This window comes from Colius striatus, chromosome Z (assembly GCF_028858725.1).
Source record: "Colius striatus isolate bColStr4 chromosome Z, bColStr4.1.hap1, whole genome shotgun sequence".
In the NCBI taxonomy this organism is placed as follows: domain Eukaryota; kingdom Metazoa; phylum Chordata; class Aves; order Coliiformes; family Coliidae; genus Colius; species Colius striatus.
The window spans coordinates 28,153,643-28,176,825 of NC_084790.1; the positions used below are offsets into that span (position 1 = coordinate 28,153,643).

The 23,183-nt window shown below is 38.2% G+C and overlaps 1 protein-coding gene across 1 annotated transcript in view; it reads left to right on the forward strand.

The window, feature by feature from the left end:
- Window positions 1–23,183, forward strand: part of MCC (MCC regulator of WNT signaling pathway) — a 200,925-nt gene that overhangs the window by 146,033 nt on the left and 31,709 nt on the right. The window contains 7 exon segments of the mRNA XM_062017600.1: window positions 2,714–2,877; window positions 7,336–7,542; window positions 16,782–16,928; window positions 17,249–17,338; window positions 18,146–18,294; window positions 20,386–20,526; window positions 21,744–21,844. Of these exon segments, the coding sequence (XP_061873584.1) occupies window positions 2,714–2,877; window positions 7,336–7,542; window positions 16,782–16,928; window positions 17,249–17,338; window positions 18,146–18,294; window positions 20,386–20,526; window positions 21,744–21,844 (999 nt within the window).

Below are 23,183 nucleotides of genomic sequence, written 5' to 3' on the forward strand. Positions count from 1 at the left end.
TCTTCACAAAGTAAACTGGCTGGGTGCCTGGGAGCTTTGTGTGCGTGATGCGATAGGTGAGCAGAGTTTTAGGAAATCATGGAAATTGCAGTCTGAAGTCCTGTTGCAGAGCATGTGATCCTTGAATGTTAAGCTATTAACTCTCCATGAGGCTTTGATGGTTATAATGTGACATGCTTCCATACATAAGAAACTGTATTAAAATGGTTTCGACTTGTTTAGAGTGGTGCACTTCATTATTGAGAGATTTTTTGCTGTTTTTTTCCAGTACAGTGCCTTTTAGAGGAAAGGACCTGAGAGCAAGATGGCTTTTGGGTGTAGTATTCATTGCCCTCAAATGGAATTTAATAATGTGTCAAATATGTTGATATTGCAAGCAACCATATAAAAGAGATTTGCTGTATGACGTCTTGAATTGAAATGCATACACCAGGTCTAGAGCTTTATTTGTTTATGAATGCAAGACTTACCATGGCCGATTAGTATTTCAGTGTCACGAAATGTCTGACACACGTAATTCAAAGTCTAGTTAATGAAGTACTGTATGGGATCAAGATATTTTAATAGAGGTTTTGGTGTTCTTGAAAAAAATAACATTTTTACTTTCCAAAGTTGTTAAGTTCCTATTTGAAGAGATTCTAACCTGAGGACTTCTTTTTTGCCTTTAATTTTTTTCCCTTCTTTTTAAAAAAAAAAACAACCAAAAACCAAAAGCACAAACTAATTTACTTTTTGGCATTTGAAGAGATTCTAACCTGAGGACTTCTTTTTTGCCTTTAATTTTTTTCCCTTCTTTTTAAAAAAAAAACAACCAAAAACCAAAAGCACAAACTAATTTACTTTTTGGCATTTATTTGGGTATTAGGACTTTGATTTTGTTCTTCATGGTTGGAGCTGAAACAGGATATGTGTACATTTACAGCAAGTTACCCATCTAATTTTCTGCTAACAGTGGGAAATATGGCAATAAAGTGAAATACAGCAATGGACAAAATTGGAACACTAACTCTAGGGATTCTTGCTTTTTTTCCATTTTTTTCCTTCTATATATAGGCTGTGTCTTTTTTGGCTTTTGTTTCCATATTACTGTGAAAATAAATCCTGTAAACACACACACACACACACACACACACATAAATATTTTTTTTTTTTATCCTCCTAGATACAGGTATATAATGGTAAAAAAAAATGACCTAATAATCATGTACATGACCTTGCTACCTGCCCTAAAGGAATGAGCATCAGTGATTTTCAAAAAACAATAATACATTATGATGAACTAGTAGCTGTGGATATGCTGCTCTATTGCTACAGGCAATGGTACACCAAGAACTCAAGCTATGAGTGCTCTCCAGTATGTCTTGCAGGGCTTGTACTGGTTTTCTGTGAGAAAGGGGGTTCTCATTCTTGTAAATCCTTATTTTCTCATGAAATTATTATTGTGGGAACAAAACCCAGCATACAAAGTCTTGTGAAGGTTGTTTAAATGAACAAAATTACTATTAGAGAAGATGTTACAAAAACAAATAAATTCAAGGAAAAAACCCAGAGGTTTTTGTAATGAAGCATCCTGCACAGTATGTGCTGTTCGTAAGTGAACTTTACCATAAAGGAATTTTTAGCATTATTACAACAGATGGTTAGCTGATAGTCAGGAACTATGACTTTAGATGCTTAGTATGTGTTATCCATTCACATTTTTTGTAGCTGTGGAGACAGATTTATAGTAGCAAGTGTTCTAGTTTCTGATTGTCTCATCCCTTCATCCAACTACCTTCAGTCTTCTCTTGCACAGAGAAGTTTCCAGGCAAGCTGCAATAATCTAGTGTCCCATGTCTGCTAACTTTCAGACACAGTACAATGCCAGGCTATTTTAGTCCCCTGTAGGAATCACAACTATGAGGGTACTGAGGGAAATCTGCCATGGTGAGATGCTTGCTGCAGTAGTACGGAAATAACACCCTCCATCAAGAATGCTCACCACTGTTTTCTGTAAGGTATAGAAACCGCTGATGCACTGCTGTCTCATAGTGCACCTCTTCTGGGCTGTGCAGTGGGGAGTTGTTGCAAACTCTTAACTAGTGATGCAGAAACACTGACTAGCACATGCAAGGGTCACTTCCCCTATGTATCTGCCATAAGAGAGGCCACAGTCTGTCAGCAGACTTAAACCTAAGAAAAACAGAAATTATTTATGAAGCAATCATTTCTTTAAACAACAGGATTTTTAAAGTTAGGTAGGGTTTAAGTACCACCACAAAATCTCCTCTCAAAAGCATGACGTCGTAACATTGATGAATGTACTGGGCAGAAAAAAAATGTTGAATTTACAGGTAAAATCTTTGAGGGTAACGAAATCGGGATAATAGGTCTTGAATGGCAAAATGAATAACAAAAAAGAAATTACATGCTGTGTGAGCGTATCGTGTCTTAAAATGTCCTTCAGAAAAGCGAGTTCTTAAAGAAGTAACACTTCAGATAAGCAGTGGAAGTGTTACTTGTCAGAAGGAAGGTAACCTGTGGTTTCAGTTGACTTGGTTATGGTAATTAAGCTTATCAGTTGGTGAGGAAAAAATGGCATATTATGAGGACATTCGTTGAACAGTGTCAGTCCTCACAGTTCTGCAACAGACCTTCCTGGGTTGCAGTTTGTTTTTACACTGAGTCACTAATTGTTGCAATGTTTGTTTTGTTTTGTTTTGCTTTCTTTTAGATAACTGCAGTGACTTGAATTCAGAACTGCAAAGAGTGCTGACAGGTCTGGAAAATGTTGTATGTGGGAGGAAGAAAAGCAGCTGCAGTTTATCAGTAGCAGAAGTGGATAGACATATTGAACAACTCACTACTGCCAGTGAACATTGTGATTTAGCCATTAAGGTAATGGTAACATTAGGCTCAAAATCCAGCATGTACATTGCCTTTGACATCTGGTCACATTCTGTTGTAATAACACTTAATTTCTGTGAAGAACTTTGGCAGCTTTGGAAGTAAACTCCATCTCACAGTGCATCCTGGGTAAGTAGTAGTACACCTGTTTTATGCTGAATTCTACAAGGCAAATCTGCTACTAACAGAGTTTTGATTTCAAATCAAAAGAGTACTTATGCTCATTTCAGAGATAATAGAAATGTGGACACTCAGCAGTTAATTTACTTTTTGAAGGTTATCTAATAGCAAACAAGTTGTCATCTGCCCAAGATCACGCAGGTAGTCATTGACCAATAACTGGTATAATACAATATGTTATACTCACTGAAATCTGAAGATGAAGTGCTGTAAGATTGTGGCTTTGCTGTCTTAAAATATGAAGGTAGTAGTATACCAGACATAAAGCATGTCTGGTGTATTAATTCTAATGAGATAAAACAGACACAAGAGCATATAATTTGACTGATACTTGTATGTCTGTATTGTGCATGTAATAGAACAAGAAGAGAGATGCCTAATAGCACATGTAACAAAGGGACTGCAGTTCAGAACCTGAAAACAAGAGAACCATAGAGTATCGTACTATGTTCAGGAAGGAGGATGAACAAGTTGTTTGTGTCAGGTGGAAAGGCATCAATGACTCATTTGTATAAAAACAGGTGTACTGACAGTTTGTTCTTGAAGCAGGAGGTCTGTGACCATTCTAAACAGCTTAGGTAGCTGTTTGGTACACTACTGGGAAAAGGTCCACTTTGTCCTTGTTGATGCCTGAGGAGTAAAATGACCTATAAAGATGTTACTGTTGAGTAATAGTTTGAAGAATGTAGGTATATTTCAGAGACAGGGAGGCAGACTAACTTCCAGGTCTCTTGGGAACAGTCGTAAAGCAGTTTATCTCAGTGTCTCAGAGGATTAGAATTAATACTTTGAGTATTACCCAGTATTATCTGAAGTTTTACGGTTAAATGTTCTCAGAAGTCACTGAGAATAAAAAGAGAGATTATGGATCCTGGAATACAGGTCGAGATTGGTCTGTGTGAAATCTAGAGAGGAGTCTGAAGTGAGGTGAGATGAAAACTTCTGCAGGAGGTGGATTCAACAAGTTGAAATAGCTGCCATAAGCTTAGTTCTCAAGCATTTTTTTAACCCCATTGTTTACTGTTCATTCAAATTAACTACAATCAAACTTTTATAATAAGCAACTGTCAGCAGCTTCTTCCTTGTGCAAAATGTAGACCTTTTAATTTCATGTGATCTCTACATGCATAGCCATTTTGGAGGAGAGCATTTCCCAGCTGCCTGTACTACAGAGCCTGGGAGTGTTTGTGTTTGACAAGTGGTAGCCTGAAAAGATTATTAACCTTTAAGGAAGATAGGACATGCTCCAATTAAGTGCTAGGAAAGTGTATCACCAATGTATTTAATATAGCAAAACTTATGGATAGAACCCCTCTCCACAATTCCACCCATGGCTGCAGGTCATTTCTGCTTTCCTGCTTACTCAGACAGGAAACTGAGAAGTTTTGAAAACATGAGTCATGAACAGAAACCTGAAATATTCTGACTTGTCTTCTGCTTTGACTTTTGTTTTTTTCTTCACTGGTGGACTAGTGCATTTAAATGTTTTCAGTCCTTCTGCTTTGATGGTTGAGTTTCCCTGGATTTCTTTTAATGCTGTTGCTGATAATTTCTTTTTCTTCTTTTAAACAAATCATGTGACACTAGCTAGCTTAATTGTTTCTGTCCCACAAAGAATGAAAAGACCTTGAAATGAGATTTATCAGCTTGTCTGGTAAACTGGACAGTTACGAAACTGTCTTTTCTTTGAGAAAATTTCCACAGAGTGGACTGGTTCATACTTTGTGTATTTTGAAAAATAAATAACCATCAGTAGCATATACCTACCACTGAAACTCTTAACAATTAAATTAGATATAAATATTTCCAACATGAATAATTTAGAATGCTAAAACAGCTGCATGGGGTTGAATCAAAAGTTGTAGATGCCAATGGAAGGAGTCAATCAAAAAGGACATGCATAGTATGTCCTCCTCCTCCTTCTTTCAAGGATGCTTCCAGCAAGGTGGATTTAGAAACTTCTTGAGCCAAAGTTGATGTTTTTGTGTTTAATTGTCAAGAGTGGAGTCTTCTTCCATGGTTGTATCTAATGTGGTTTTTAACCTATCTAATTTTTTTGCTTCCATAAAGTAAAGTAGGAATAAATTCTACCATTGAGTTATGCCTTCTGGAAAAGTTCTGCTTTTTGCTTCTTTTAAACCTTGTAGTTGCTAATTTCATCTTATAATCATGTCTGTAACACAATACCTTTTGTAAGAAAACTGAGGCAGTGTTAGAGACAAAATTGTTGTTACCATAATATGACATCCCACTCTGTGCTTGGAACATTACATTGCAATTCAGTACTATAGTCCTTGAAATTATATCTGAACTTATCTACTTCTCTGGGGTTTCGGGAGAAGAAAGAAGAGGAGAAGATGATAACTAAGAGGCACTGTTTAAGCTACAGCTGGTGTCATCAAGAAGGAATGCTCCTATCATTGCAGAGGTTTTCTTCACATTGTACGAGTAAGCACCCTGTGCTTATTCAGAGCTTGAATTTGTCCTTCTGTTGTGTTGAAATAACTTAGCTTGTCATACTGTGAGACCTACAAGTCCAAGTGAAGCTAAATGTGAGGGAGAGCTGTGGGTTCTTTCATGTTGCATAGATGTTACAACCAAATGTGTAAGCAGAATCATAGTGTAGCTATTCTTTCAGTGAAGTTTTATATTTATGGCTCTAAAAGTATTGCAGTTTTATGGGAGAGAGGCATAAAATATGATTTTAAAAGATAAACTGAATCTGATTACGAAAGTTCTATCCCTGCTTCTTCCACAGAGGTATTTTGAAGTAGTTAAAGTAGAGTTTTTGCCTTTGTATATCTCTTCCTCTTCACTAGGGAGTTTTGCTGTAGCCAAGATTTATTCTTTAAGATTATTGTGTTGATAACAATAAGTAGCCAACTTTTCATTATAGTGGAAAAATAATAAAATTTGACTGACATCTAAGTGTCAGACAGTGCTGAAAACACTGGGAAGATTTTGTTTCAGAAAAGAAAGTGGCGTTGTATTTTCAACTCAGTTTGTAAATTTCAACTGGACTCTAGTGGGTGCTTTAGTCCCTCCCAGATTAGGGACACACACTTCAGTTAGTAATTTTAGTTTATACATAGAAATTAAGTAATTTTTAATTAAAAACAAGTAGACTGTTTTTAACCTTGGTACATAAGTTACTTATGTTCCTTATTACACTTCCACATATAGGCTTTAGCAGTAACTTTAGCAGTAATTTTCCAGTGAAATAAAACCTTCTAGGGTGGCAGATATATTGTAAATTCATTTGTCTTTTATGTTTCTTCCTACTATTTTAATGAAGGCTGCTTTCAGAGAGATTCAAAAGCTTATAAGTAACATTTGGAGGGTTATTGCTCATTGCAAAGGTCTTCCAGAAGTGGAAAAAAAACCCACCAGGCACAATATACATTGAGTAGTAGAATCAGAGTTGCATGTAGTTACCTGACGCTTTGAGTTATGTTGTGTTTAAACTTGCTGAATGACCAGTTTGGCAGGGCAGCATTCACTTGCTCGTGGTGTGTGCGTGTACTTTGGTTTCACACAGTGGAAGCTGCTGGATATTCTTTGTAATGAATATTGCCTACAAGGCACAGTTCTGACCGAGGGGATGGAGCGGAAAATGCTGAATGGCATTCTGCATCCTGGAGAAACCCAGACTTTTTAAGGCATTAGGAAGGCTGCAATATCAACTGGTGTAATGTAAACCTTAGCCAGGGCCAGTTTTCTGTCTTTTATCTCTCTATCACCTCTAGGAAAGTACATGTTTAGGAACATTGGAAAGAAGAGTCCTCATTTTACTATCCCACTTTTTTCCTTGCCCTTTTGTGGAGCTGGTCTAGCACTAAGAAAGGCCACATGCCATGTGTGTTCACAGACTGCTTCTTTCTGTCTGTTACTCAGGCAGGGAGACAACAGCACAATGGTCACCCATGACAAGGAGTCGTTCATTTGTTTTAAAGCATTCTGAGATGAAACTCCTGAGATTGCTCTCACTCATGAGTGACACATGTTTAATTGCATATAAAACATCCATCTTCTTTGGTGTAGGTTGGTACAAAGTAATAAAATGGCCAAGCTATCAAGCAAAATAAGCAATAGTTTTGTTTTACATTACTTATCAAACAAAAGAAGCAAACTAGTGGTGTTATGGAGCTGGGTGCATACATGTAAGTATATATAGTTGACTGTTACATGTTTACATCCATTGTACCACTGGTCTTGTTCAAACATCTTTCTCTGCTGCTTTCAGTTGTTTGATTGACTGTATTTTTGCAGACCGTAGAAGAGATTGAGGGTGTACTGGGACGTGACCTTTATCCAAATCTGTCTGAGGAAAGATCTCGATGGGAAAAGGAGCTAGCTGGCTTGCGAGAAGAGAATGAGAGCCTCACAGCCATGCTGTGCAGCAAAGAGGAGGAGCTGAACAGAACCAAGGCCACCATGAACGCTATTCGTGAAGAAAGGGACAGACTCCGTAGAAGGGTAAGGCTGCTGCAAAGGTGATGGCTTCTTGTTCATCCTAGCCTGTATGCGTTTGCCACCAAAACAAGCTTCTCTTTAAGCTCACTTCCTGTACGGGCTGTAAGGGGTTTTGGTTTTAAAGCTGAGCTATACCAATTACAGAACTCAAACAAAACTGAATATGCTGAAAACAAGTGTGTGATGAACAGCCAAAGTGCAGAACAACCTGATGTCAGAAATCATATGTTAATAGAAAACCTAATAGTCATCTCTAGGGAAGCATATGTGACTTGTCTATAGAGAAAGCAGGTGTTCTTTAGTGAATTTTCCTGTGAGGTTTTTTTTTTCCCTATGAACAACAAATATTTCTTTGTTTTTGATGGGAATTCAATTTGCGATTAGGAGAAAGAGGAAGGGCAGGATTGCTGTCAGTGGGTAGTATTTCTCAGAACTAAACGATGAGTAGTCCCAGCCATGTCCTGCTTCACTGTCTATGTTTTATGATGTTGCGAGGTGAGATAAAGGCCTTGTGCTTTGTCTGGAGTCCAAAACAAAAATGCTTGGAAATTTATTCACAGAAAAGGTGAAAGATTCAAGAGAACATGAACTCAATCTCTGTTACTTTTAGAGTTTGTTAACTTTGTCCCTGTTAAATCTACAGAGTTTTAGGTAGGTATAAAGTAATTCAGGTTTTAAAACAGACAGTTTCAAGTTTGTGTTCCAGTGACAATCTCGATACCTTGATAAAATTTTTGGACGTGTTACTCTTCACCTAGTGTCAACAGATCAACCTGTTATGCAAATACGGTGTTTCTAAAATATCTTTCTGTAGGGTCTGCCTCATTTTAGCATGAAGCTACGTTGTGTGAGACTTCCAGTCTGCAGGTATTGAGGCACAAATTACTTTTGCAAAACTCTCTAGCCTCTCTTAAGACTGTAAAAAAGATATGTGTGATGAGGGAAGAGTAGTAATCTACTATCATATAAAACCAGACCACTCCAGCTTTTCCTATGCACAATTTATTTTCATAATCTACCATAAGTTATTTTCAATACTGAAGTTTTTGGACTGGGTTTACAGTGACACTTCTTTTTAAACAAAGGCAGAAGTACCCCAGGAGCTACAGAATTTGCATTTATGCACCTGGTGAATTACTGCAGGATTTGGGGCAAGGGGGAGCAGTGGACAGAGAATAGAAGGCACGTGCTTCTGAAATTTGCTTACACAAATGCAGATATTGACATTACAGATTATACAGATTGATACTGGGATAATAGATGTCCCAGAGGACAGAATTAATAGAAAAATATTTACATTTTTAGAAGTATGGAACGCAGGTTCAGGTACCTAAAAGATTGTTAATAAGAATTTGTGCTGACAACCAGGAGCCCCTCGTTTAAAAAACAGAAAAGAGGAAAGAATTGGTTTTTGTGCCTTGAGGGTTCAACATGGGTGAGTTGCTGATGCATGGTGCCAAACTAATTCCTAAAATTAGTTCCAGTAGAGACTGGAACGTCTGTGTATAGAGAGGTGGAATCTCATCTGGGATGTTATATGTAGTTCTAATCTTGAAAAACATAAGTTGGCCAAAACTATTGGTAGAAGATAGTCAGAGAAATGGTCAGCTTACCTGGAGAAGTGACTTAAAAAGATTGTCCTGTTCAACTTGGCAAAGCTAAATCTGAATTTGGTTTCTCTTTGCAAGTCCTGGAAAAAGCAAGTAAGAATAGGAGCTAATGGCTGTTCAAATTTACAGACAAAACTGGAGCAAGAGCAGGTTAGTATAAAACTCGTGGCCATATTAGGCCAGAAATTAGTGAAGTGTCCAACAGATAAGAGGGTTGAATTAGATGATGATGATGAAAACGCAGTTTAATTTTATGTATGTGTATATTGCTTGACTTGGTCAGTCTATATCAGAACCCCTAGAGGCCAAGCATTGCAACCACATGGGAATACTGGCTATGTGTTGAACATTTCCCAGTTTCCTTCTTACAACCAGAACCTAGAGCTGAACAGGTAGTGTGTCAATCATGCCAATGTAGTTGTTGCTGCCTTGTCTATTGGAACTATTTGCAGGGATGCTGCATTTATTACTTACATGTCTCTGTTATGGAAGCACCTCTGGTGGAAACAGAATTGAGGTCATCAATTTTTTTCATGAAAGTGTTTGGAGTAATTGCTGGATGATAGTAGCAATGAGATGTAACTGACCCGAATTGCATTCAGAGCACTGACCCTGGAGAGGAGGAGTCTTGAATTGATCTGTAGAGACTGAGAGCTGTCTTTCATGTTCAGCAAACCGGTTTAAATGTTCGTTTGTCTTTAATTAAGAAAATAATTCTTGGACAGATTGGATAGGTGTCTTGGCCAGTAGATGAAGGGTTAATGTGGGATTGGTACCAGGGATAATAATATCAAGCAGCGTCTCTATTCCAACACAGCTGGCAGGGTTGGTTTTTTTTTCAGTTCTTTTCAATTAGTTTTCACCTATAGAGGACTTCACTGAAATACAGTTTTTAATATCATCCTCAACTTGCGGAATGATCGGTTTATTTTCCCTGACAGAGAAGTTTGTTTGTGGCGTGTGACGCTGTCAGCAACATTAGGTAATTGTTGCTCTGGAAACTGTATTTGCATTTTTAATGTAACTTTGTGTCCATTGTTGTAACAAAATAAATGTTTTCTTTGACCTATTAAATATATTTGGTAGGCCACTTGAACTCAGAGTCACTTCAGATTATTTCCCTGGAGAGTAGGAAAGGAGATCCAACTAAAATTTAGCTATTGTTCTTCTCAAATTAAATTGGGTGAAGTGAATAAGCTTGAAGTTGACCTGATCAATAGGTGTGTTACTTTAGACCAATGTCTGTAATCAAGCAGAGTGCTTTCAATACGTTTTTCTCAGACTTGTTGGAGATTTAATTTAATTAGGTATTTACTGTGCTCAGTTAACAGATTGAGCCACTTTCTAGAACAGTAGCTAAGAAACAACATACATATAGAGTTTGTTTCTCACAGGTCATTAGTAAACGAGGTAATCACTTATTTTTGTAGGATGCCTGTAGTGTAGTAGCTCATTTTGTAACACAGAGGTTTATTTTACCTCTGTATGGTATTGCTGTATTTAAAATAAAATCTCTTTAGGTCTGGACCAGTCAAAGCCTTACAAACTGATTGCACATATCTAACCATAATCCTGAATCCAGTAATACAGATAAAATGCCAGGGAACTTCTGTACTAGTTCATGGGATTAATATTATTATTACTACATGAGACAGTTGTAATCATGTCAGCACTACAACTGCTATATGGAGGAACAGGCTTAAATAGCAGTAGAAAAGGTAATACTAGTGTTCTTACACAAAATCTCTTGTATCCACCAAGAGCATCAGATGAGCAGCAGTGGTAACAGCAGATAAACTCCATCATGACTACACAGTTAAAGTTGTGAGGGGGTTTAATTACTGCCAATGAAAGTTGCTGGATGAGTAGTGTCCCAGCACAGTCCCAAGTAGCCTATTGGCAAAAGAAGCGGCGGGTGTGGGCAGCGTTCAGGCTTCCTCGAAGCTGTTAAGACCTGATTCTAAAGTGATAAGGAGGATCCAGCTCTGGAAGTCTCTTAAGTCTGTTCTCTCTGTAAGCCGTATGTAAATGTGTTCAGTTAATGAAATGTTTTTATTTGTGGGGACTACTCTATATCTGCTCTAAACACAGCTGAAGTCACCAAACCGACCAGAACAAAACCAGATCTAGTATTTTAGCTCTCTTCGACCTAAGACCTTCATGATAACATAACCTGTAGAGGAGCAGAAAAGTGCCATTTTAGGGCATGATCCTTCCAGCTTCTCAAATTGCCCCCACTCCAAGAAACTTCATTTTAGTGTGAAGGCTTTCCCAAAGTACCTTGTTCTTGCAAGGAGCTGAAACCTACCCAAACCACAACAGGAGTCAGATCTTTGGTCTCACAGGCGTTCCTGAGCCCATGCTGTTCTCAGATGACACAAAGCTGGCACAAGCTGCTCAGCTGTCCTTATTTTGTCATCATTTGTGTTGGGATCAGAAGGTGGTGTTCCAGATTGCTAGAGAGCACTGATATGTTATGGGCCTTGAGAGAGTATTATCAGCTTGCACAGCTTAAAGTGATCCTTGAACTGTTCTGTCTCCTTGTCTCTTGGTGCATACCAGAAACCTGAGGTAGAAGCCAAAAGCTATTTCTATTCCTCACCTCTTCAGTTGCATGGTATTTGCTTGTGCAGCAGTAATGTTAATGAGCTAAAGCTTTGCTTCTGTTTCCAAGCTTATATGCAAATGCTCAATGATTAATCTGAAATTAAATGAGAAAAAGCCAGAGATAGGCTTACTGCCCTCACTTTGTGTGTTTCAGCTGTGTGATAGCCCACATCAGGACACTTCAGTTGTGCTTGTCGCCTTTAGGGTTACTGCCGTTCATTTCCCATGTCACATCCTGCCACACCCTTTTCACCTTTTATAGATGGAGATGCAGTACCCAGACATTTCCGTATGTAGCAGTGCATTAGGGATTTCTGTCTGAAAGGTATCAAAAGCAAGGGAGCACTTACTTGGTAACATATTTTATCACCCAGTGTACTGTAGCCTCTCCTGCTACTTAAAAAAGACATATGAACTCTAGTAGCATAGCTGTTCTCCCCTAGCTTGTTGCATCTGTGTGTTCTTCCCTTTCTCTTTTCCTCAAAATAGTTGTTCAAACTGCAGGTTGATTTTTGTATCTGCCAGAGGAGCAGCAGTCCTAGTGACACTTAAGTTCTTAACGTATTTCTTGAGAGTAGACATCTCTGGAGAGGAGAGAGATTCTATAAATTCCTCCGTTGAACTGAGGAGTGCAGGTGTAAGTCCATTCAGGTCCAGAGGAAATTTACATTGAGGAAATGGCTCTTGTAAATACCAGGAAGGACTTCCTTGCCATATTCAGTCAACCACAATCAGACCTTGTTAACTCTATTGCTTGCAATTTAAGAAAGGCTGAAAGTTATCTGGCTGAAAAGTAATCACCATTAGGCCTGACTGAAAGCTTATAGGTGCTTTGGGCTGGAAAGGGCCCTTGCCACTCAGAGAAGCTTGAATTGTCACACTGGTACTTAATTTTTCATCTTCCCGTCCACAGACTTGCAGTATGCATAAATAAATTGAAAGTGGAAAAGGTATGTATATTCACTTCCTGGGATTTGTTGTACTTCATCTTCCTCCTCTATGTAACAGGGGAAAAAATTAATCAGGGTTAAAACATCCAGGAAAAACATTATTACTTGAAGGGTTCAAAGGTACTGCATGATGGAACAGATCACAAGGGAGGTAGAAAGAAAAGAATCACAGGCAGGCCTATTATTTGAAAGCTTTAAAAACAGCAGCAGATGTTCTTTGAAGGTGAAAATCAGTGACAAAACCAGGCAGTTTATAGCTGTGGCTTTTTATTTAGGATATGTTAATATGTCATAAAATTATGAATATGCATGTGTAAAATACAAAGAGTAAAAACATGTTTCTTAAATTCATGATTATAGGTAATGAGCATATTCCACATTAGTATTTTCTGTAGCTCACTATGCATTTCTGGAAACATGTCTGTGATACTTGTTAATCACTGACAAAGTGATAAATCTCACATTACTGCAATGTGTTGGCCCCTTTTCTCTTCTAACCTTGCTTGTTATTTAGTTATTAAGGTACACGTGAGAAATTAATTTTTCCCTATTTCCAGTTCTCAGCATTCAAAAGAAGAAATTAGAAAAACAGCAAAACTATTGATTCATATTGCTAAACATGAAATATTAATGTCTAACATTTCTATCTGTTCAGGTATATAATAATAACTTCAGAATGTCTGTTTGCACCTGACTTACCTTAGTGTCTAGGCTGTTTCTGAAGTCTAACAGTTTTTCTGCGTTGTGTCTCACTTAATGCCTCTGCTCCTGCCCTTTCCAAGGTTTCAGCACTTCCTTACTTCAGTAATTCTTTGGACTTCTTCCAGCTGTTCAGAAGATCTTTTTTCGTTGTAGCTTTCAGAGACGTTTCCCTTGATTTCTCCTTTTTTCCTCTGTTCTTGCCTAAATTTTTTTCTGATCATATAATTAGATCTTTCTGTCAGCCACATTCCATCTCAATTTGGAGTTTTAGGATTTTATGGCAATTTTTATGTTCCTTCTGGAAATTTCCATCTTTAGTATGATGGAAAGGGTGGAGAAATCTTCCTTTGAATCCTTGTTATTCCTCCCTGACTCAGAAATCTACACTTCCTTTCAGTGGAACTTTTTTGATTATGTTTCTTTACTTGGCTTCACCCCTTGGATTTTGCCATCCATTTCCTGTAAGATCTGCCCTTCATCTCTCTCCCATTTCCAAGTGTCTCATATGCAGTACTGCAGTTACTTTCCTTCTACTAATAAACATAATCTTCAGAATAATTTATGTTACATTGGTAACAACATTTAAGACTGGTACAAATATTGAATAGAAGTGATCAGACAATTTTCAGTCATACTTCTTAAACTAGTCTTTTTGTAACTCATGCATTCATCGATCCAGAGAAGAAACTAGCTTTCCTGAGCTCTTTTTTAGTTCATTCTAGTTCTTTGATCTTCCTTTGTATTTCCTGTAAAATTACTACTAGTGTGGAAAAGTGCTTTCTGAGGAGGTAGTGCCTACCGCTCTATTTACAGTAGTGGTTTTGATGACCAGAAGTAGTTACCTAAGCTGTCTCTAGGAGTCCAGTCTGTGGCAACCCAGTCATGAGATTCTGGCTTGGTGAATGCATGAGTTGTGAGATTGGTGATTTTACAGGTCAAACAATCTTGTCCTGTTATCCTGCTCAGAATTAGTATCCAGAACTCAGCATTGCTAAAGTTAATGCAGTTATTTATAGCAATTAATTCAGCATGTAACTTCTCACATGAAGGCCTCAATCAGTAAATGCATCAAGAAGCATGAATAAGCAGACAATTTCTCTAAGTTTAGGTTGCATCTATGATACACTGTTAAAGCAGTGACTTGTATAGATTGAGAACTAGTCTGTGCTCTGAGTTTTTTTTTATATATACTTTCCTGAGCACAGCTGTCTTTGCCTGGCTGTGTTCATTTTTCTTTCTGTTGCTAATGTTGTTTTACATATCCTTAAGAATAATATTCTTTGTAATCATGGCTAATAGTCAACTGCTCAGTAATAAAACATAGAATAAAGAAAGCCTATCTTCATTAAAGTTTTATATAATATTGTCCTTAGATAAAGTTGTTTTAAACTTTGAAGTCAATTAATGCTTTGTGTTTTATGCAACTTCAGCATGCTGTTTCCTGATTGCCCTTAAATTTAGAATGTTACTTGCTTTTGGACCTAAATGTTCCAGGACCAGCCTCTAGGCATAGGTGAATATTTTAGCAATTTTTAAGTCAAACATGGAACCAGGGACTTGATTTTATGAAGACTACATCCCTAGTGGTTTTCTTGTTTGTTTGCTTTTAAACAATGTTGTAACTGAGGCACTTGAGAAATTTGGGGAATTTGGGACAGTCTGAGTTGGGTTTTTTTTGTTTGTTTCAGTGTTAATACCACAGTACAAATCCTATCTGGACTGGTATTGCATGGTTTATTCAATTTTATGCAAACAGCAGGATGAAATTGTTTGCATCAGTAGAGCACTTCTGTCCTTAACGTTTATGTTTGTGCAACTGCGCCCACATTGAAATTATGTATGCCTCTATGAACAAAGGAGGCCTCAGCTGCAATTCTTCTGCTCTCATGTAAAACACATTGGCTTTTTTTTCTTTTTTTTTAATTTGCATGTATCTAAAAATTCTGTTATTTTTAAAATAAGTCCTCAGACAACCTGACATTCAGTTTGCAGATGACTGAGGGAGAGGCAGGAGTGGCCTTCAGGGAAGTAGAAGCAGACTGTAAGGGATCATAGGAAGCATAAGATAATGCTTTGGTGACTGGGAGAGTTCCAATTTGAGCTTATTTCTCGATGCAGGAAATTGAAGGGATCGGTGTATGCTGTGCAGAGAACATGCTGACTGCTACTGCTTCAAACAGAGATTGCTAAAGCATTGACTATGCACTTGTTGAGCCTATAGCTGAAGAAAGCCTAAGCTTTTATGCAACTTCAATTCTAATATTTTTGAACTAAGTGATTTCAGCTTGTTTCATCAGTTCTTTGTGTAGATGTATTGTACTAGTGTAAACTCCCACCTTGTTTTTGATCAGGGTTGCAGTCCATGCTCAGAGGGATATCAAATGGGTGGAACTTTTATTTCCCTTGCACCTTTGGTAAAATTTCACCAGTTCTGTTTTGCAAATGGACTATTCCAACACAATTGGCACTGAAATTTTGTATTAAACACTCCATAGTCAGTGAATTTGCCTCCTCAGGTAGTTTCTTCTACTTCTCCGACCTCATACTCCCTGATTCTGTGGGAAAAATGAACCCTGTCACTAGACCTTGTGGCATAATTATTGTGTTAAGCAGACCATTTATTCTTTATCTACTAAGAATTATTCCAAGGTAAACACTATAATCTTTAGCTATAGTTTGGCTGCTGCAGACTTTCTTTTTTTCCCCTACCCTTTAGCCCCGAAAATCTTTTGATGTCAGTTCTGCAAGTATCTGCTGTGTTATGAGGATTGTGCAGTGTTTGCACTGTATGTATACAGAGACCTTCTCCAGCCTGAAGTGTACCTTGCCTGTATTTTCTTCTCTGTACATTAGTCACTATATGGTAGCTTTACTTAACCATAATTTCGAAGGCATGATTAACGTCTGGATTTCTTTGACCTTTAAATATGACAAAGTCACCCTTTGATATATTTAGGTCAGGAGATTTTTTTATATCTGGATCTTTCCATTAACAGCAGGATCTTCATTTGATTTGTTTAGGCATCATCATCTTAGGCTGGAACATTAGTTTCACCCCAGAGAGAATGATTTCTATACATAGAGTACAGCTTCACTGAAGGGGTTATGTAAAACAAGGTGAAACTTTGATTACTTTTAATTACTCTACAGTGTTACATTTGCATATTTCCTTAATGCAAAGAGTTTAAAGAACCTGACAACAATGGACTTTCTTAAAAACTTCCATCCATCTGCTCCCCAAATGAAAACTTCACAACCACTGCAGGAAGAAATACAACTTCACAAGGAACTATGCTTGACTAGACAATGGAAAAATCTCAAATCTGTTTAAACCATAGAAATGGGAAAACCAGAACATTATGTTTTATTTTAGGTTCGAGAACTGCAGACGCGTTTGCAAAGTGTGCAGGCAACAGGCCCATCCAGCCCAAGTCGTCTCACTTCTGCCAACCGACCCATTAACCCCAGCACAGGAGAGCTGAGTACAAGCAGCAGTAGCAATGACATTCCTATAGCTAAGGTGAGCTACCATGTGTCACAGTAAGGCTTTTTATTGTCTGAGAGAAGCAGCCTTCATCTTGAACAGCTGCTCTGCAAGCACCTGATTAACTGGGAGTTACCTAGAATCCCCAGTGAGTTTTCTAGGGTCCTAAGCAGACCCATGAACTTGAACTGCAGAAAGGAATTAAACACTAATAATTCTAAATCTCTCAGTTGCAACACAGCTGTCAATTTTATAGTACTTAAAGTTTGTGAGTGTAGCTAGCGAACAAATGCATTTTGTGTAATCTGTATGGAGTGTGGGTTCCTATGTAACCTATGCAGCATTCTCACTTACAGATTGCTGAGAGAGTGAAGTTGTCAAAGACAAGATCAGAGTCTTCATCATCTGATAGACCTGTCTTAGGATCAGAAATCAGCAGCATAGGGGTAAGGACTAATAATTATGTGCGTGCATGATACCTTCTGAAGATGACCCATGTTCCGTTAAAAGCAGCGTTGTTCTCTTACTAAGTTAATGTATGAGTGAACTGAAAATACATTAAAGTTGGGGAATTTTCAGTGTTAATGCCACAATACAAATCCTACCTGCACTCGTGTTCCTTACTTGCAAGCAGAAAGGTGTATGTATGGTTTATTTCAACTGTGTGTGGAACAGCAGGCTGAAATGATTCCTCAGTTTGTGTTATTCTGAGAAAAATATATCAATAGAGAATATTTCACCCAGTATTAAGATTTCTGTTTCTCTTAACTAGTGGTTAGAAATCATTTGCTGTGTGACCTCAAGAGGGTAACTTTGGAGTTCATTCTTCCAAAATATTAAGATTCAAGAGAAGACTGTTCAGTTATGTTTCCAGTCAATGGAGAACATCTTTGTAATGCCAGTGCAAATCCACAGCACTGTTGTTACTGTGTGTTAATATTTGTTTCACTGAAGAACTTAGCTCTGACCTTTTGCTAAGTTTTCAACTGAGTGAGTATCAACTTGCATATTAGGCTTTTTTAATGTATTGTGAAATATGGGCTTCACCCTTCCTTAGTAGAATTTTAAATCAAAATATCTTCTTGAAGTGGAAACTTGTAAGTGTTCTATTCAATGTAAAATTAATAGTAAAAGCAGAATAATGAATGCCTTGAAGTGAGTGCATGAAAGCAAATGCAACTCTGAATGGATGCTGCATGTGAGAGGAGTCCAGTGGTGTCTATTCACAATGATCTATTAACTGCCCTGTGCAGGTTTCTAGTACTGTGGCAGAACATTTGGCACATTCCCTCCAAGACTGCTCAAATATCCAGGAAATCTTCCAGACCCTTTATTCACATGGATCTGCTATCTCTGAAAGCAAAATCCGTGAGTTTGAAGTGGAAACAGAGAGATTAAATAGGTAAGGTGAAAAGTTAATATATGCTCAAATGTGTTATCTGTTCTCAGCTTTGTTAGAGTCATTACTTCTTTATGCTTTTTTGAGCATATCTTAGTTCAATCTCAGCTCAACTAGCACAGCTGCCAATAAACATGGAATGTGGTTGATGAAGAGAAGATTGAATCATATTGTAAGGATTCTTTCCATGAGTGTGATAGTTCAGTCATGCATTATCAGGTTCTTGTGGCACCCTTCACCTGTGACAGTTTTGACCTTCTCTATGGCTGACGAAGTAGAATGGCATCTTTTTTCATATGACACAGCACTGCTAAAGATAAAGATTCTCATAACTTATTCTCTGTCATTTTGGAATTAATGCTATAATTCTGTTTCCTCAGGACAAAACCAAAACCAGTAAACAGACTTACGGCTGCAGAAGAAAGATTGCAGCTTCCTGGTTGCAGATAAAATACTGCTGGTGTTATCCCTCAAACAGCTCTCTCAAAACCAATGCTACATGTAATTTTTGGCACATATAATCAAAACTGTGGATCAAGAACATGAGAATTGTGTCTCAGCATGTTTCCTTTCAAGTTCTTTCTTCCCCATGGCTATCTTCAGTTTAGTCTGATCAGTACAGTATCTCTTTTATTTGTAGCTCATGTTTTTGTAGTGCTGCAAAATGTGATCTTTTTTTCTATGCACTGCACAATTATGCTTTGACAACATGTAGTCTTGTAGGAAGTGTCAAAGAAGATGTAAGAGGTGAAGCATGTGAGAGTTCTAGAAACTAAGAAAGTCAGGGCTTTATTCTGATCACTGAATAAATGATACAGGAGCCCTTAGCCTTCTTGTGTGTGTTAAGTTGGTGATTTTAGAGTTCTAGGAGGCACTGATTTCTTCATTAGCTACTTGTCCATATTTTGAAATCTTTTGCCTGTCTGTTTTCGCTGTATGTCCAGGTGGAATGATTAGGCGTAGTACCTTGATGCATAGTGCAGTTACCAACAGTGAGAATAAGCAGCAATGCTGATATTCTGAAGCCCCATTTTCAAGTTCAGAATTAACCTCATTGAGAAGGGCAATACAAGTAAGTTCTGGTTATGAGCTTCTATTTGACTAGTGCCAGAACTCTTTAAAGATTTCATTGCCTCATAGAACTATAGAATGGTAGGGGTTGGAAGGGACCTTTAGAGATCATCTAGTCCAACCTCTCTGCAGAAGCAGGTTCACCTAGATCAGGTCGCATAGCAACATGTCCAGGTGGGTCTTGAAGACCTCCAAGGAAGGAGATTCCACACTCTCCCTGGGCAGCTTGTGCCACTACTCCCTCACCTGAACAGTAAAATTGTTTTTTCCTATATTTAAATGGAACTTCTTGTATTCCAGCTTCATCCCATTACCCCTTGTCCTGCTGCTAGATACAATAGAAAAAAGGGATGCCCTAACCTCCTGACATTCACCATTTAGATATTCATAAATATTAATGAGAATCCCCCCTCAGTCTCCTCTTTTCTAGACTAAACAGCCCCAGTTCCTGCAGCCTTTCCTCATATGAAAGATGTTCCAGTCCCCTGATCATCTTGGTCTCACTGAAACTTCTTTCATATTTTGGAAGTTACCTCTCTAATCACAACCAAAATATTACTTCAAGGGAAATGATTGTTCTGGACATGCCAAAGAAAGGGGGCATTTATGCAGCTGCATGATCCCTACACACCCCCACACATTGCAGTATTACTATGCCACTTAAGAAGCAAATGTGGCAGCAGGAGGTGAGGAATGAGGGCAGAAAAAAAGGTTAATATGAAGCTGTCCTACACAGCTTTGTGGCTACAAAATAAGAGTACAGCTTTCTGCTCACTGCTGTTGCAAGGGTTTTGTTTACATTCATTCTGTGGGAAGGAGAGAAGAGTCTGTCTGTCCTAAGAGGAATTTCTGTCCACTTGGTTCTTGGTATGGGACACAGAACTGAACGATTTTGCCATCTTCATTAAAAACCTCATGTAGACAAAATGGTATTTGTTGTTTAAAATGATGGTTGTTTTAGAGTTATCAAGACAGTGTCTGCAAACTAAGTTTGAAGGTTGCAATTTGCTTCCTTTTCTACAGCCGTATTGAGCACTTGAAATCCCAGAATGACTTGTTGACAATAACACTGGAAGAGTGCAAGAGCAACGCTGAGAGGATGAGCATGCTCGTTGGGAAGTATGAGTCCAATGCCACAGCCCTCAGGCTTGCTTTGCAGTACAGGTATGTACCTATGCAGAGAGTGTCTCAGTCAGAAAAAGAGGGAGTAGGGGGAAGCTTGATAGAAATCTTTGGGAATGAGATTGGTTTGCCACAGTAATACTGCTTATTTTTATTTCCTCACTGGAAAGAAATGCCGCTTTGGTTGAGCTACCTCACAAACTACAGAACTGAAATCACTAACACAGTGTATTTCAGTCCACGTTCACCAGCAGTAGTGAAATACGCAGCAGTGTATTTCTAATAGAAAAACACAGATTTAGTTTTTAAATACTGAATTAACCTTTAAGTTAAGAGTTGTGTGTAGGCTCAGACTGTCTCTGCTGTATCTGGTCTTAAGATAAAGGTTCTCTATATTAGGCTAGCACTTTTTACAAGACCAGTGGACCTGAGTAGTATTGTAGTCCACATAATTCAGGACAGCTTTATATGACATCAACTGGAATTGTGGATTAATTGCTTGGTGTTTGGTTGCAAGTATCTAAATTTGTTTTAGACAGACTTGCTTTTTACAATGTGTAAAAAGAAGGGGTCATCTAACTCCTTCAACTGCAGCTGATCTGGAACAGGCAGTTCTGGTCCTGGGACAAATTGTCTGCCTTTTAATGAATGTATTCTGGTACTATCAGCCTTGACCAAATTACAAGGAAATGTAAATTACAAGTAGGTGCATTCATGTGTAAATTTTCAAAAACATGAGAGTGCAACAGAGATGTATGATTCACAACTGTACTTAGAGTCTATTGTGCTTTAAGGATGAAAATCTTACAGCCAGGACAGAGCAACAAGTATTTTTCTTTGCTTTTCTTCTTACTGTGCTCTGCATAATATTGTTATAGAGTGCAGAGTACTGTATTTTGTATAGTAAGGCGGCTTTAAAAAGGTTTCTCAAAGGAATCAAGTCGACCATCATTTGTATTGACTGTTTCAAACACGCATCTGGAGCTTACTGCAGATCAAGTCATTCTCTTCTATTTTAACTTGTTGCATTACTTGAAGCCAACTTGTGACTATCGTAAGCAAAGGGTCTGATTGAATGCTGTGATAGAAACTCTGTATGTTATGTCACTTAATATCCTTCCTACTAGGTAAGTAGTAGGGAGTTGTGCAGCTCATGAGCTACCTCTTTTTTGTTGTTGCTGTTGCAAGTATTCTTCTGCTCTAAATAGCAGATATATTTAGTGTGATTTTTATTTGCTCTGGTTTCTTTTCTTTTTCAGTGAGCAGTGCATAGAAGCGTATGAGCTGCTCTTGGCATTGGCAGAAAGTGAACAGAGTCTCATTCTTGGGCAGTTCAGAGCTGCAGGTGTTGGTTCTGTTGGTAAGATGTCAATGAGTCATTTTATTTCATTTTTGAAATTTTTTTTCCATCTTAGTTGGGGTTAGAGTTAGTTGTAATGGTGGTTGTTTTATGACCCATCTGTTTCTAACTAAATAAATTACACCCAAAAAAAATAGGAGGAAAAAAATGATGGACTGGGATGAAATCATAAAACTCACCAGCAATTTGAATTAACTTATGTGTACTTTTAGAAGGGGATGCCTGTTCTGGCAGTGGTGGGGGTGCTACAAGCATGCAACAGTACAGAGTAGAATTATTAAATGATACTCGTGAGCATATGTGGTTTAGGGCCATACAGCTGCAGTAACTGCAAGTACAGATTTTGTGAAAAACTAGGATTAGGATAATACAAAGGTAGCGTTGAATAAAAAACCCAAAATGTCTCCAGTTCTTCACCCTACGTTTTACCTCTGCTCTGAAATTTCAAAATATTCTGTCTTATATAAGTTCACTTCGTTGTTGGAGTTATTAGCCTTTACACTCTGGGTAGGGGATAGTTAGTTAACCTTGTGACTGGATGGTGATGTTTTTTAACATACTGCTTGCTAAGTAATGGAATGAGCCACTGTCACAAATACAGTTCAGAAGTGCTTGGAGCTTGATGTTGCTGCTGCTGACTGATAGAAAGAGGTGTTTACACAATGAACATTTATCTAGGGTTTATAGTCCCATTCCCTTTACTAATAGGAGAAAGCAGCTGTGTAAGTCTTCAAGTAGAAAGAAGGGAAGCCTTCAGAAAGAGGAGAATAGTTCTTCAGGCTATGCTGGGGGGTGGCTGAGACAGTATTGTGGCACTAGCTTCTCAGGAAACACTGAAATGTAAATGCCTTAGGAGGCACAGAGCCTTTAGAGACAGAGTGACTGTCCATCTTTAGAGCCATGGGACTGACATGGTCAGGCTGTTGTTTGAGATGACTATATGTGCTCAGTCTGCAGTCACCATGCTGCTAACCGTGACCCTTGTTTTCCATCTGCTCTAGTGCTAGAAGCAGGCCCTCGTGTACCTGTCTTGGCCTGTGCCATGTGCCGTACGCTGAGGGTTATAGAGTGGATATTTTAATCTACTTTTCCTCCAGACTCTGTTCATTCCTTTCCCCAATGTGCTAGGGAGCTTTTCCTCTGACAGAGATCAGTGGCCAGCAAAAGTCAGTGTAGTCTCAGATATTCTATTCAGACAGGTGGTAGAAAGAAATCTTGGAAAGGAGTTGAGTGGGGTTTGATCTCGTATGCATTTTATGAAGGAGAATGTAGTTTAGTTTTTATATGTCTGCTGTAGGACTTAGTTAGGTATTACCATTTACTAAAGCAAGGGGATGTT